Source organism: Dermacentor albipictus, chromosome 4 (assembly GCF_038994185.2).
Source record: "Dermacentor albipictus isolate Rhodes 1998 colony chromosome 4, USDA_Dalb.pri_finalv2, whole genome shotgun sequence".
In the NCBI taxonomy this organism is placed as follows: Eukaryota; Metazoa; Arthropoda; class Arachnida; order Ixodida; family Ixodidae; genus Dermacentor; species Dermacentor albipictus.
In genome coordinates, this window is record NC_091824.1 from 44,244,841 (window position 1) to 44,260,980 (window position 16,140).

Below are 16,140 nucleotides of genomic sequence, written 5' to 3' on the forward strand. Positions count from 1 at the left end.
AGGAAGAGAGGTGAGGAAGAGGAGGGAATCGGTTTTTAAGAGTCGTAAAAGCAGAACAAAAGAAGACACTGAACACTGCTTTCAGCAAAGCGCCGAAACAGAAATCATCATCTCTCTATCGTTGCCTGTTTTCAAACTTCTTTGTCGCCAAACACTAAGCCAACACCCAAAAAAGCCTCCCGTCAAAAGTTTATACAGTAATATAGAAATGACAATGAAGAAAAAACAGATGATTCTATACATTTTTTTTTTTCGAGTGTGTCCGCGTGTATAATATATATATATATATATATATTTATATTTCTTTATGTATATAACCTTGCTCACACACACCACATGCACACGTCCATGAAGAGACATGCAGGCTCACAAGAACAAGCACTCGAAAAAGGACAGTCACGCCACACATTTTTTTTCTCCTCAGAAAAAAAAAAAAGAGCAATAGAATCAAAAGAAAAGCAAGTACGACAGTGAGCAAAAGAAAGGAGAAACAAACTGAGTGATCAATTCCCACAAAAATAAATTAAAGCAGAAGAAATAAAAATGAGAGGGAAACGAGACAACTGTGTTGAAGTTTCTGCATGAAAAGCCTGCCTGCAGCTTGGCGAACATGCAATTTCCAAGACAGGCGAGCCGATGAAATAAGGAGACAAAGAAAAGAATAATGACAGACAGTTGTAACTTGTCCGTAAATGTATTACCCTTTACACAGTGCCAGGTGACTGGAGCCATGGATGGCAGTAGCAACAGCGATAGCGAGCTCGTGTTACTTTGTTCAACTACAAAGTAAAAAATACAATAATTATAATAGATATCTAGGCCTGTGACAAAGCCACCATCCAACTATTAGGCGCCATGGTGGGGAGCTACAGATTAATTTTGGCTATCCAGGGTTCCTTAAGATGTACTCAAATCGAAGTAAACGAGTGTTTTTTGCATTTCGGCCAATTTAAATGCTGTCGGCACAGCTGGGAATCGAATCCATGACTTCGTGCTTTGCAGTGCAATGCCATTAGCCACTATGCCACCACAGCAAACTCCAATGCCAGCCTTGGAACTTGAAAAAAATACAACAATTGTAGCCAAATGTACTAAAATTTCGAGGACGCTTAAGCGTCGCCTTTAAGAGTGGAATGCGATAGCATTCAAAGATTCCAGACTGCTTCTCATGCTTTGACAACTGGAGCGCACGTAACCATAATGTTTACTGGGAAACGCTGGCCGAGAACGCTATGCACGAAGGCGGGCTTTCTGGTTGAAACTTGGCTTTCTGCATGAGTCGTGATGCGGCGGAGGCGGGCGCCATCTGGAAGTATTGCAAGAAACCGGGCGCGCCGCTCTGTGGCCTCAGAGATACTCGTGCGCCGGCACGCGCAAATGGCGGATGCCGTGGCCGGTATATGAGTGGTAGAAACGTAGAAAAAGGGCGGTTTCTTTTTTTAGTTTTTGCGTAACAGACAGAATTATGTTTTCTCATCTAGTCAAATTTTTAAAAGTCGACACTTTCATGTCTGTAGGCTGTATGCAAGTCGTACGCTATAATTTTTCTACATATTTTAGCTTGAGAAATTCAATTATTTCAGTAACTTCCTTGCGCCACATGGAGGGCCTGGGTATGAGTGGTTCGAAAATCTTTTTGCAGAAACAACGTACGAAGGTGGATGTGGGATTTTTCGTGATATGGGGCCCTTAACGCTCTCGCATCGAAATTTGTTGAAACATATCATATGAATTGCTTGATTACTAAAGATGTCGGCTGTCCATTACAGAATCGCAGACTATGACCTACTAGGTCACTGAGAATACATGCTTCGCTCTTTATAGTCACAGCTAGAATGATCCGCACCGCAAGGGAAAATTTCTTTTACCCATTCCAGAGACAACAAGACCAGAAGGGCTACAAACAGCTCTTCAAACATTTAATGTTCATAAAAACTCCATTGATGAAATGTGCACATAATTTCTGTTGCTGCTGTTACATTGGCTCTAAAATTGGTGGCCACTGCTCCACGCGGTTGGGTATGAAAAACCAGTCAGCGACTACTTTTCTTATTTGTTTGAAATAAGTTTTCCCTGGGTGCAAATGAAAAATCTTTAGATTGCTTGTGGTAATACGACTGGAGTAAAAAGATTGGGCATGCTAGGATAAAAATGGCAGAAGTTAGAAGGTATGCAACACGTGTGAAATGTTTTTGCGTTACGCGAGCGCTGCTGCCGAGGGGAACAGATTTAATGTTAGTCAGGTCACTACCGATGCATTACAACAGAGGTTAAGCAGAATACGTCCTCTCTAGTTAGGCTCTCTGCCACAAGAAGTTGCCACAAATGTGCTCATGCCTATCGCTCCAGTAACCAATTATTCTGCAAAAGGTAATACAGATGCGAACCAGCTAAAGACTCTCTCATAACAAGATAAGAAGACAAGTGCTTTGACAAACTTCCCAGTGGGAGGAAACAATTACAAAGTGCGTTTTTATTGAGCCACGTAGAAGGGAGCGTCGCCCGCTCCGCTCGATTTTGTTTTAAATACAGCATTGCCAGCGATTCTACAACAGCATGCGCGCGCAAGAAAGAAAAAGAAAAGTGCCGCCCTCATTTTTCTTTTAAATCTCGCCGCCGCTGCTTTCCTCCACCACGAAACGTTGAAATGCACTGATCTGCGATGAGAGATGCATTATGGTATGTATACAAGTTGCAACAGCAAGTCCCGCCCCCACTTGTCCAAAAAGAAAAGCACGAAGCAGGTTGTAAGAGTCCTGGTGCAGTAGCCAAACCTGCTTCTCTGTGCGTTTTTTGGGCACGGGCGTGATGAACAATGAGGGAACGAGGATCTCATCGTGTAAGAGTAAATGGAAAAGAAGAAAAATAAAATGAACCAAAAACGAGGAGGACAACAGGTGGTGCTGGTCGGGAAGAAAGAATGGTGGCTGCTTTCCTCTTCGGCTGCTGCGGAGTAAAACATGTCCCCCCCCTTTTTTTTGCTCGTTCATTCTACTGGAAGCTGGAAGAAGTCTCTCCTTCAACATCGAAGAACTTGTGTGGCCAACAGGCCTGGCAGAACCCTGGAGAACCTGGTTAAAGAGAAACGAGCTGCATGACAATCTGAGAATTTCGCACTAAGAGGCTTCTTTCTGAACACAATGCTGCAAAGAATGCACTCGCTCTAAAAGATGTTAACACCCTTTTGGACAAATCTTATTCCAAATCTATCTTGCTTGCATTTTCTTTCCCGAAAACTCTGCCCTCGCTACTTTTCTGTCAAGAATGCTGGGTCACGCTGATAACATGCATGCCATTTGTGACCATTACAGAAAGGAATGGCACATAATACAGATGACGATTATTAATGTTCGAAGACAAGATAAGCTCCAAAGAATGCAAACTGTTCTTGGAGTGCAATTCTACGACCATTATTCAGTGGTAGCAACCACTATGATTGTAAGTCTGAGTTCGCATACAACCGATGCTGGGCGCATCTCAATCCCGAGATGCACAACCGCAATAGGGGATAAGCTTTTCAAAATTTTTGCTCATGCCCCAATCAAGCAGTCCTGCAGGCATTAGAGCATGATACTAAGTGTAAAAGCAGATATTAGCCCAATCATTACATCATGTGCCTATTTGAAAACAAAGGCCTCTCCCTAAATTACCTGTCTTGTACCAGCTCACCCCATCTTATGCCTGCAAACTTCCTAATTTCATTGCACCACCCTCAACTGCACTTCCCTTGGCACCCATCATTCTGTAACCCTAACAGGCTGCCGGTAATCCACCATACAAGTTACGTGGCCTGCCTAGCTTCCTTTTTTTTTTTTATGTCAACTAAAATATCGGCTGCACCCGTTTGCTTTATTCCACACTGCTATATTCTGGTCTCTTAAGGTAATGTTTAGCTTTTTTTTTTTCCGTGGCTCATTGCGCAGTATTAACCGTATTTACTCGCATAATAATCGCACTCGCACAATTATCGCACCCCTGAATTTTGTCGCCAAAATTAAATTTTTCTAATTTCCCGTGTAATGATCGCACCCCGAACTTGCCGCAGCGATATGTCATGTGCCAAGTCTAGCTAATATTGATCGCGCTTACCATTTGTCGAATGCTACGCCAACGACTCTTCAGGACAAACCAAGCGGTCTGCACGCACCAAACATTCTTAAGTAGATGCCTCATTTCATCACTTTCCGCACTTCCATGACTAAAAAAAAGCTGCAACCAAACTTGCCTTTATTATGTGAAAGTAGGCTTTAGAATGGTTGTGGTCAACAACAAAAAAGGCGCCTTTCGATTCTTCTCATCTGCATTCGCGGGCATGCAACAAATCGCGAGCGGCAACTATAGTAGCCACGTTTACACTGATGTGTTAAAGTGTACCCTATTCATACGCCGATGCTTGTAACACAGCTAAGATATTCCCTCACCCTTAGCGGAAACATGCCATATTAGGATAGTAGTGAAGACAGATGCCACAGTTTCCGCAGCATGCCTGTCATGTGTTTCTATGACACTGGCAGCTAAGCACGCCCATCTGTTTCTGTCTCCTCAAAGTGGACATGGCTGTTATTGCCGCAAACTTGCCGATATTAACGATATTATTCATTACTGATACGGAAGAAACGGTTTCAATGCACGTAATGTACTCACGAGAAGAAACAACAAAAAAAAAAACCAAGTTCGGCGCGTTCGGCTTGCTCCGCCAGCCGCCATTTTTGTTTTGGTGTCCCGCAGCAAACGCGGGACGAAAAAAACCTTTTTTTTTCTTTTCGCGGGAAATTTAACCCGCGTAATGATCGCACCCCTGATTTTGCGTCAATTTTTCTGACAAAAAAATTGTGATCATTATGCGAGCAAATACGGTATGTTGTCCTCAAGCTTCTTTGTTATTCTCCAAGTTTCTGCCCCATATGATAGCACAGGTAGCATGCAATGATTGTAGACATCTTTTGTACAAGGACATAAAAGTATAAGCTACCGGTCATGACTTGGCAATCCCTGATGCATGCACTCCAACCCATTTTCATGATCCAATTTCCCTGTTACTAATTCCTGTAGATAACTTAAGATTCCAAAGGCGAACTATGAACCCTTTAATGACGAGACATAAATACCCTAAAAAAATGTTTAATTTCGACCTAAATGAGCAGAACAAATCAAGAATAAGCATAATCGACAAAAAGGAAAATATTTTGCAGAAATTTTTTCAGCAACAGGGGGTGGAAACCCCAGGCAGGAAACCGGAAGTGGGCTTCACCCCAAGCCACCTATGGCTTCAGTTGAATTTGTACAGGCAGCTCACATCATATATGAGCCATAGGTGCATACTCATTTTGCTTTACATAACGCATGTGACACCAGTGTAGCCGGAGATCTTAAGTTGGTCTGTCTCCAGTGACAGTGCTTTCAAAAGAAAGCGAGCTGCATGCCAAACTTCTTCCACGTCCCACGTTTCTGCTCCAAACCAACAAATGACCCTTGCTGCCTGTCATTCGGTGTCGGCCGAACACACTGAGCCAGAAGCTTCGTACTCAATACTAAAAACATTGCTATTTTTTTTTCCTGGTAAGCTGCCTGTAGGCAACACTCGTCAATGGAAAGTCAATCACAAATTCTCATTTTCTTCTCGAGAGAAGACAGTGAAGATGGACACAAAATAGCAACACTTGCCTGTGTAACGCGAGAAGTTCACATTTCTGAGTTACTTGTTTCACCATCCATCGGTTGCGAATACTCGGTCCACTGATGAGACAAGAGAAAAAAAAAGTGCAAGTCACCACCACGGCATCATCACGGTGCCTTGAGAAGCTTGTTAGTGCAGCCATTCTACGAACCGTTACCACACCCTCACATGCATAACCCTTACCCCAAGTTAGGACCCTTGAGAATGGGGAGAGGGAAGAGAAGATTCTAAATGTATGGCAGTCGAAGAGGGCACTGATGCGTGCATTTACCGCATAGCCTGAGAAGTGGTAGGGGTGTGCTAATATGAAACTTTTTGAATACGAATAGTTAGCTTCGAATATTGAATAATGATATGTACAGTCAACCGCAAAAGTTTACGGGACGCAGGATTTGCCAAGAAGCTGAATTCTCGTGAAGCGCGGTCACACAGCCTCGAATTAAATGTTCCAGCATGTAGTAGCCTTTGCCACCTACACGGTGATTCATTAAATACGAGGTGTCATGCCTTAACAGTGCAGGAATTCACATTTGAAGGGGAAACCGCATCCCACAAACTTTTGCTGTTGACTGTACATATCATTATTCATATCATATTCAGATCATTATTGATTCATATCATATATCATATCAGTAGAATAATATATGTACATGCATTTATTAGTAAGTTGGGTTAAGTTGTCATGATGGAACATTGCAATTGTGTTGTCAGTGTTAAAAAGCTAGATTAATAAGCAGTTATACTAAAATATTGTGTTTTTGGCTCAAGTTAACTTGGAAAATTTAGTAATTCCCACTAGCTGTCCTTGCCAGCCTGTGCCCTATTATGCCGTATCAAATGCCCGTAAACTCGGAGGCATTTGACTCTGTGCCAGTCGTCACACACTAGACTTGCTGCCAAGCAATAAGCTCAAGATTGGGAATGAAAGTGCAGGAAATAAATAAATAAATAAAAAAGGAAAAAAGTGCACCCTCGCTGTCTGCAAACCCGCGGCCCTGCCTGCTGGAAGGCTGGCTTTTCCACAAGGCTTAGACGTTTAGTCGCTAAGTGTTCTTTACAGGCGAAATTTCGCTAGCAGCACAAAATCGTAACAAAATTCAGCTGAAAATCACCAATATTCTTAGATTACCCTCTTAATAAAGTTTACCCTTTGCGGCTTATCCTGTCACACAACAATAATCGTCGTTCTTGAAAACTCTGTGCTTGCTACTTTTCTGTCAAGATTGCAATGCCATGGTGATAACGCACGTGTCGTTAAAGGCCTGGATGTACCAGGCACACAGCGCTAATGAAAGGGAAGGTGCGCAAGAAAAATGACAATTATTTTTTGTGAGACAAGACGAGCCTCAAAGGGTGTAAACTTTTTTAAGAGTGCAGATAGAAACAAATGCTAAGAGAACTGTGTTAGCTCTCACGCAGCTGCCAATACATTCGATTTCATTCGAGTATTCGTATCCCACCGAATATACCAACATTTCCGAATATCTATTTTTCGAATAAAATACGAACATTGAATATATAATATTCGATAATATTCAAAATTTTTGAATATTTGCACACCCCTTCCAAGCAGCAGACAATGTGGCAGCTCGCATGATTTAGAATACAGTGAAACCTCGTTAAACCGTAGTCGGCCGGAGCTCGGAAAAAGTACGTACTAAACGGTAGTACTGTTTAAGCGAAATAGCATGAGATCGCCCACTTACCTGTCGAAAACGGAACTCAGAGAGAGTGCGATGAAAGGGGAAAAAACATGCAGTATTTATTCACTTCGCGGGACGTAAGTGTTATTTTCGTTTGATGTCGCGGCGGCCTAGCACGACGACAGCGGCCTCAAACTTACTGAAGCTGCGTGCCAGCTTCTCAGCCAGCCCCCCTCTTCTCGGCAAACACTCGCACGGCACGACAGATTCCTCGTTGGCGTTACGTATTCTCCGTGCACGCGCGCAGTAGTGCTGCATAAGTCCCGTGGCGCCTTTTTCATTGCCGGGTGCCGGAGTTCGGAAAACTTTTCGTTTGGAATAGTTACGTTATCGCGCCCCTGTTCTTGCGACGATCGCATTCACGAGGCTGACGTAACGCGCAGCTTCTGCCACTGTCGGGCCTGAATAGCCCGTGCTGTCGGATTTCCGTGTCGTCCTCATCACTGTCGCTAGTTGACACTTCGGCAACAACAGCGGCAACGATGGTGAATAGTCGAACCTCGTAGCCAACATCTCTTCGCGGTCGCAGCAGCGCTGCCGAGCAACTTCGCATTCCAAATGCCACACACTGTAGTCAACAGCAGATCCATGTCGCAGGCCAGCGCCGACTTCTTCGTGTCACGTTCGGTAGCACGGACGATGTCTAATTTTTCTTCTATGCTGAGCACCCGGCGTCTTTTTTATCCTAGCTTTGGCATGACGCGAGTCCTCGCTTGCACGACGCCACAACGCTCTCTGGCATGGCGTCCATGCGGCGTCGAAATGATGTTGATGTTGATGCGGCTTCACATGCAAACGCACAGGGCGCTTGGAGGCCGTTGTACCGATCTCTGAGGCTTGTTGTTCTGCCGGGCCGCCCGATGGAGACGACGCACCGCCATGTTTGCGCGACGAAAAGTGGAAACGCTACGTTTTAACCGATGCGTACGCAATAAGCTGGTACGGTTAATGCGGATACAAAATACATTATGTTCAATGGCCGCTGAGTCGGGGAATTGACTTTACTACTTTTAAACCGAAACTACTGTTTAAGCGGGTACGGTTTAACGAGGTTTTACTGTACAGTTAAATTCCGGATATATAGAACCTACAAACATAAATTTGTCTACACTGAACAGCCATAACATCCCCTTCGAAATCCTATGCAAAAGTCGGCACCCCCTGCAAGTGCAGTTCTAATTAGGAACTTCAGTGCTGACAGCACTGTTTTGCCAGATGCTATCAAACAAGACATTGCATCTCAAGGGTAGTGCATGCCATGGAGCAAAAATAAGCAACGTACACGTCACAGTTGTGCGCCCTGGAAATAGCGTTGGCTTGTGCAAACTGCGGGCACCTTTTATTGCAAGAACATACAGCCATGCCACTTAAAAAATGAGAAGGGCCTCCCAGTTCAATACGCACGCGTTCCACAAGAAGGCCTGGTTAACATTAGATCTTTCTACCGAGTGGCTCCAGGTACGGGATGCCCAACTGGAGATGTACGTGTTGCCGGATTTGTCTTCCTGTGTAGACCAGGGGCCTCAACAAACAGCCTTTTAGGATTCCCACAAGCGGTAAAAATGAACCTGACCCCAACTTGGGACGGATTTTTACATTACATTCTAGGAAAACCACCACACGCCAAATCCACAATTGTGGAAAGACCATAGTGGCTCAGTGCTAGGCGATCTTGTTGAATGCGTTTCATTCGAGCTCGCGGGTTTACACATAGGCGGGAATGGACTCAAATGTTCTGCAATCTGCGAGTCACTTTCACATCTAACAGCGCCTGCCTTACTGACTCGTTGCAAACGTACGATGGTTGAGATCACGTATTGTAATGGGCCCGTTCACGCGCGATTTGCACTAGAAGTGGGCTGATGGCCACACGGCACAGGCCAGTTACAGGCTGGTTTGCTTCCACACTGCATGCATTTCTATGTTATCACAAATAAAAATGCACAACAAGCACTTCAAAGCATGGTGTACTGCAGACTCGCATTTGGCCGACGCCGGCTTTTAGGGTTAGCGTTGCTGTCAGAGTGACGGGGGCACCGAGGACACTAATTTGGGCAAAGACGATGCCAAACTGGCTCACGGTTGCTCAAGTCCTTCGGCACCACAAAAAATTATTGCTTTATTCTCAGCTGTGCGCTGCCTCAGACATGAGCGAGGATAGAAGAGAGAGAAAGAGAGAGAGAGTACTTACTAGGGTACTTACAGGCAGCGAGGCCAGCCTCTGGTGTGCCAGTGCATCGAGCGCGGGACCCGGGTGGGCCAGGCCGTGGGCGCCCAGCTTGGCCCCCTCGTCGCTCTTTTCCTCCTCACGCCTCTTCAGGCACGCCGTCTTGGGGTTCAAATTTCGCTCTGCGCACAACGCGCGCACCGACACTCTAGAGAGCACCGAGGACAGAGAGAAAAAGCTCACCGAACCGCTCTACACCGCAGCACAGTCAACTTCCATTATTTCGACCTCGACGGGAACAACAAAACTGACTGAATTATCCGGTGGATTGAATTAAACAAGATACAGAAGAAGAAAAAAAACGTTGAAACATAGCGTTGATTCATTTGGCAGTATTTTCCAGATTTTAACACGCCCCCGAATAAAGCGTGCCCGATTTTTATATGTCCAAAGTAGTACACCAACATAGAAATGACATTAATGCTCCTAAACAAGGTAGAAATCTAATGCAGACGCAAGTTTTTAGCAAGAAAAATTGTTGCACAATGGCAGTTGGTTACCTAAAGTCAGCTTCGCTACATTGTTTTTCAAAAAGAGCTTCGCTGTCATACATCCGTGTTATGCGGCAAAGTATGTAAATGCTGCGAAGGCTGTTTTGGTTTTGTGTCCGATTCCACCTTGATGGCAATATTCAGCCCAAGTTTTCTTCAAAAACAAAACAAAACAGAAAAAGAACAAGAAGGTACATGCTGGAATTGGGTAAATATTGTAATCAAACCTTGTGAGCTTAGGATATTGCTTGAAAATCATCCTAGGGCAGGCCAAAAATGGGCATTTTTGACAACAGACGACGTGTGCTCAATGCATTGAGGTGGGAAACTGTATATTGAACTCAGGCATCTTATGTGCCAAAACCACAATTTCATTGTGCGGCACGCCGTAGTGGAAGAGTCTGGATTAATCGTGAGCACCAGGGGATCTTTAGTGTGTCCCCAATGCATGGGACACAGGCATCTGCTGCTTTACCAGTCGAGTGAATCTCGCCAACCCAGCAACATGTGCCCAATATGTTTACACACCCTCCCTTAGTACTGCTCAATTTCGTGCCACATGTCTAGGCTCCGAATTGTGCTTTTTGGTGGCATGTATTGCAATGGTTTTCGTTTTGCGTTACTCGAGATGAGCTGGTCGTCCTGTTATACAACAAGCCCGACATGTAATCCAGTTCCAACACTTAGGCACATGCTCCTTTCATGATACAATGGTGCGCCAAGACTGTGTCACATCCAGGGCATTAGCTGCATCCCAAGTAGACCAGAGCATTGGAATCAACATGTACATTTGCTCAACGTCTCCAGCCAAGAGAAAGTGCAGACGAGACTCACCCCTGACTTGCTGCTCCAGGCTTGTAATGACCTCCACTGCCTGGTGTAAGATGTTCAGCTTCGTCTGGGCCTTGTCTGTCTTGAGGTGCATCATGCACATTCGGCCCAGCTCCTTGAACGCCTCGTTTATGTCCCTTACACGTATCCTGCACAAAGCAAAAGCAGCGCGAGGTCAAGGCAACGTAGTGCTGGCGTGTTAACCTGCAGAAGCTCACTAAAAAACAATGCACGTGCAGGATTCCAAACAATACAGAGGTTCACAGGATGGTGAATACTTTGAAGTGATCAACAGTGGTAGATCACTTCAAGGTATTCACCATCCTGTGAACTTCAGAGCTACGCGTACACAGAAGTGCTTACCTTTCCCGCGCATTGTTCGCCTGTCTCCTCTCCTTTTCTCGCTCTGCCTTAACTTCTGGGGGTTCGTCCTCATCTCCGGAGCTGCAGAGAAACACACAGCACCAGGCAAAGAGATCAGACACGGGCAGAACAAGAGTGGCCAGCATGCTTCCATGCGGCGACCAACAACTGGATGATTGGTGGATTTGCGAGGCCTCACGTTTCAAAGCAATACTGGGGCTGTGCAAGTCGCCGTAGCGACAAGCTCTAGGTTAACTCGGAACATCTGGGGTTTCTCTATTAAAATGCTCACACAAATCCTATACACAAGAGCGTTTTTGTATGTCAACTCTATCAAAATGGGACCACAGTGGCCTGGAATCGAACTAGTGGTCTCAGCCACTGCATCGGGAATAACTATTGCTACAGAAGCGCAATGCACTGCACCGAGAGGGCCAGACCAAACATTGGCCACCGTACAGGTGCCATGCCTGTACCGTGCCAACAAGCATCACTGTGGTGGACTGGACCATTACATCTAAATTCTGTAGATAAGGGTTTAACATGCAGCTCAACTTCTCTGTACTTGTCAACCCCATACCCCTTCACTGTGTCAAGCTACACTCCTGTTTATTTGCGCACCTATGTTTCCTGTGTAAGAAAGTTAGCCTTCTTCAAGTATAGAACTCTTCATCGGTGAGGTCATCACATTTTGTTCAGCAAAATTAGTGGGGAAACATCTGGTTTGTACTGAAAGTACGATCTCAAGCACAACACGTTTTTTTTCTTCTCAAACTGGTAATTGCACTCAAAGAGAGAGAAAAAGAAAATCTTTACGTGTGATTAATTGCTGCAGCGATGACTTACCCGGCAAACGCGTCACCGTGGCCGCTGTTGCTATTGTTTCCAGCAGCTACTTGCCAACGGCTCCTGCAGACCAAAAAATATAAATCACAAATTTGAAAAAATCAATTTCACACACAAACATGAAGCACAGCCAAAGCAGCCTCCAAAACAATTGAGAAAAAAAAGGAATTTCATGGGACAAACATCATGTGCATTACTATCACTGAACAGGCTAGTGAATTTCCCAAGCCACGGTGACTGCGTACAAGGTAGCACAGTTCCTATTCGATTATAAGGTGGTCAAGGTTATAAAGTGCGAGTCCAGAAGGAGGGTCCAAGGGGAAATGTGCACAATAATATGCAGCCATAAACAGTCTCGGCCATGTAAAAACAAGATTACCAAAACTGCAGTGTTGACATGATCAAATTTAACCAAAAGGTGAATCTGTCACGCTCACATAAAAGGCATGGAGTGATTTACAAACTTTTGATGTAATGAAATAGGGAACTTAACGTTGTTTGCAGCACGAATGATCATGTAACATTGAGGTATGACTGACCTCAAGTATGGTCATTTCGGTACTCATAAAGGCTTCAGAACTAGTTTTGTGAGTCACTGAATCATGAAGGCAGAGAAAAATTTTAAGAAATTCAGCCTGCCTGTCATGCCACCAGGGGCAACTAAATACGCAAGAAACGTTCGTATGTACACCAAGATTTTCCAAATATAACACTGCACCAAGAGGTCAGGCTCCTGAACCTGGCAATCTACATACTGTCCTTGATTGGACTTATGTCCAATTTTTTCGTTTACCCGATCCTGAACAAAGGTTTTGGCTGGCACCTATACTGATACACCCATGTGTCAAAGCTTTTGTTATATCAATCCTGAAATTGGGCCTTGCCAGATAGATTGAATTTGACTGGTTGGCACAGAAGCACCCGACTGCAATGACTGCAGTGTCCACACTAATGGCACTAGAGGTCAGGGAATAAGCTGAAGAACCATCATCTCCTCTCTGTTGTCATTCTAACTCAGGCAGATTTCGAAGCAAAAATGGCAACCCACAATGAATGATTAGTATTTACCCGATTCTAACACGCATAGTCTTTTCCAAAAAATTGTGCCCGAAAACTGTCTGTCGTACAATCAGGCACCAAACCAAAATCACCTTCGCAACGTTTACAACAGCCTGCCCAAACAGCCAATGTCTTGATTGCCACTATCGTCACAAAATTGTGGCAAAACACTTCACATACGATGGCAACGACGTGCCTGCCCCTTTAAGGCTTTGATTATGAAAGGTCATTCAAAAGGTACATTACTTTACATGCTCACCAGCGGTAACAAGTGGTACCGTGTGTTTCTGGACATTCCGGAAAACCGCCAATGCCACAGGATGAACTAGCGAAATGGCTAGTCTAGGCATGGGCCACCATCCCACATGTAATTGTAGAAGACCACATGTACACCACATGTAGACCAATGTAGAAGACCACATGCACCATCCCACATGTAAACACCATCCCACATGTCCCACATGCAGAAGGACAGTGTGTGGCGTTCTGTAGGCAACCATAAAGAGCTGTTCATGACAATAGACATTAAGCATAAACCAAATCCACTCTGTGAAGTTAGATCGCCAGGATCAGAGGCCTGACATCAGGTGCCTGCTAGATACAGGTAAACACTGTCAAACAAAGCAGCAGTATGCATGGACATCACTTCCTCTGCCCCTTCTCACAATTACGACCGAACCTCTCTCATCAAGCTGCCCAAGGGGGTTCAAAAACTGACCGAGACCTCTTGCTGGACTTTCCTCCCCCAGAGGAAGACGTGGCAGTCGGGGTGGTCAGGCTGGCGCCCAGGGGACCCGGGGAGTTCGGGGGGCTGATCTTGCTGTGCTCCAGTTTGTCGGCGGCCTCCTTGCACTTTTCCACCTTGATGCCCGGGCTGCTCTCCACTGTTGAGCAAAGGGGAGATTCGCACACACCGTCATCATCACTGCCGGCACATCACATCGACCTAATCGAAGTACGGGTTACAGTAGAACCCTGTTGAGGAGTGTTTCAAGGGACCGTGAAAAAGAAAAATGTAACAGCTGGGAAGACGTAACAGTGAGGAAGGCATCAAATTGCCACAGCAACACCAGAAACAGCTTTGGAACATCTCTGTGCGAGTGTATAATTAAGGGACTCATATGTTCTGCGTCAATAGGGGCGTTCAACTCCCAATATGCTTCACCGCATAACACGGCCTTATTGCGGCGAAGCTGACTTTAAGAAGCAAGCAAAAACAATTGTGTAGCAAAATGCACAGTTTGTCACTTCTCAGACGTGAGTATCGTGTACTTATGGCATTCATACTTTTAGATTTTGCCTCTGCACTGCTAAATTTACGTAACCACCGCATACGCAATGCAAAGATGTGGGAAAATTACAGAAAGGCTACATCTTAAATGGGAACATAATACATAGGAGTCAATGGCCTTTGGGTCGAGACTGCGAAAATGCGACACATCAATGGGGTCCCTCTGTATGTCGACAAGCACACAACTTCTGCAACAATGCAGAAGTTCTAATAAAATAATATTAAGAGGAGACGCTCTTTCAAACAACTTTCTTTTATTACTTGTACTAGGGGCTTCAAAATTCAGCCAATTATAGTTTTCTATGCAGATTTCAAATATGTCATTACTTTTTGTGTAGCTGCAATAGTTTTTGAGTTATGTGATGCCCAATGGCAGAATATAGTCATCTTTGTGGGCACTTTTTTATGTACTAAATTTTCACAGAAAGCATCGTGCTGTAGCTTCATTAGCTCTTTCTAGATCACAAAGTGCCAATATCTAGCCAAACAGCGTGCACGATTACTGGAAGCATTCCAACAATTTTTTTTTTCTTGATTCCCTGAAATATAACCTTGTAATTTTGCAACTACTGATGGGAGATATCGAAATTTCAAGTAGGTATCAGCACTGTGCATATCTTCAAGAGTATGTATGCCAAATTTTGTTAGTATAAGACAATTATAAATGCACAAGGTTATTTTCATGTGTTCGTGAAAAAAATTTGTTGGAGTGCCCTAATTTTTTTACATACCGTAAAAACCCGCGTATAGTACGAGGTTTTTTTCCTGTTATTAGCGTCCCAAATTTCCGCCTCGTACTATATGCGGATCCGGACAAAAATTTCAAAGTTCGGCTCGAAGTTTTGGTTTCGTTATTGCTCTGTGGCTACGGCTTGGCTTCGTAATATCTGCATGGCTACGACTTGGCTTTGTTATTGCTGCCTGGCTACGGCTTGCCTTCGCTATTGCAGCGTGGCTACGGCATTGTTTCTTTCTTTGTTGAGTGCGGACCTTGGCAGTTCACGTGTTAACCGCGCTTCGCGAAGTGCATCGTTTTTAGTGAAGGAGCACGATGTCGGGGGCACGGAAGCAGTACTCGGCAGCTTTCAAGCGAAATGTGATTTTAGCGGCAGAGGAAATCGGCAACAGTGCGGCCGGGAGGCAGTTTGGCGTCACCGAGGGAAGTATCCGCGGATGGCGACGGCAAAAAGAAGCACTTTTCGAGTGCAGCGGAAAGCGAAGAAGCTTTCGCGGCCCGAAGAATGGGGCATTCCCTGAAATTGAACTCAAACTGACGGAATTCGTCCGAGAACAGCGAGCCGCGCATCTTGCTGTGAGCGTGGAGCTCATGCAGGCAAAAGCCAGGGAGCTTGCGAGAGAAAAAGGCCTAACGAGCTCCACCTTCAAAGCAAGCAAGCATTGGGTTTATCGGTATATGTGCCGTGCAGGATTTTCATTGCGCCGGAGAACTTCAATTTCACAAAAGCTGCCGGAATCGTTTGAAGAGTTACTGGTGGCTTTCCAGCGCCGCGTTATTTCGTTGCGCAAGTTGAAGAACTTTCAGCTAGGGCAAATCGGCAATGCTGACCAAACACCAGTTTATCTGGACATGCCATCGCCCCTCACCGTGCACGAAAAGGGCTCGAAACAAGTTTGTGTCCGGTCCACTGGGA

At 44.9% G+C, this 16,140-nt stretch overlaps 1 protein-coding gene across 12 annotated transcripts in view; it reads right to left on the reverse strand.

Annotated features, from left to right (window-relative positions):
- Window positions 1-1,248: 1,248 nt before the first annotated feature.
- LOC135907152 (transcription factor 12-like) overlaps window positions 1,249-16,140 on the reverse strand; it is a 182,108-nt gene continuing 167,216 nt past the window's right edge. For 9 of the 12 annotated variants that reach the window (XM_065438814.1, XM_065438815.1, XM_065438811.1 and 6 more), the window contains 7 exons: window positions 13,916-14,081; window positions 12,139-12,201; window positions 11,293-11,373; window positions 10,933-11,078; window positions 9,572-9,729; window positions 5,665-5,736; window positions 1,249-3,071 (listed from right to left, as the gene is read on the reverse strand). In XM_065438814.1, coding sequence (XP_065294886.1) covers window positions 5,683-5,736; window positions 9,572-9,729; window positions 10,933-11,078; window positions 11,293-11,373; window positions 12,139-12,201; window positions 13,916-14,081 — 668 coding nt within the window. In that variant the 3' untranslated portion in view covers window positions 1,249-3,071; window positions 5,665-5,682. The remainder of the gene's footprint in view (window positions 3,072-5,664; window positions 5,737-9,571; window positions 9,730-10,932; window positions 11,079-11,292; window positions 11,374-12,138; window positions 12,202-13,915; window positions 14,082-16,140) is intronic. The other 3 variants (XM_070536907.1, XM_065438813.1, XM_065438810.1) reach the window with 2 other exon arrangements.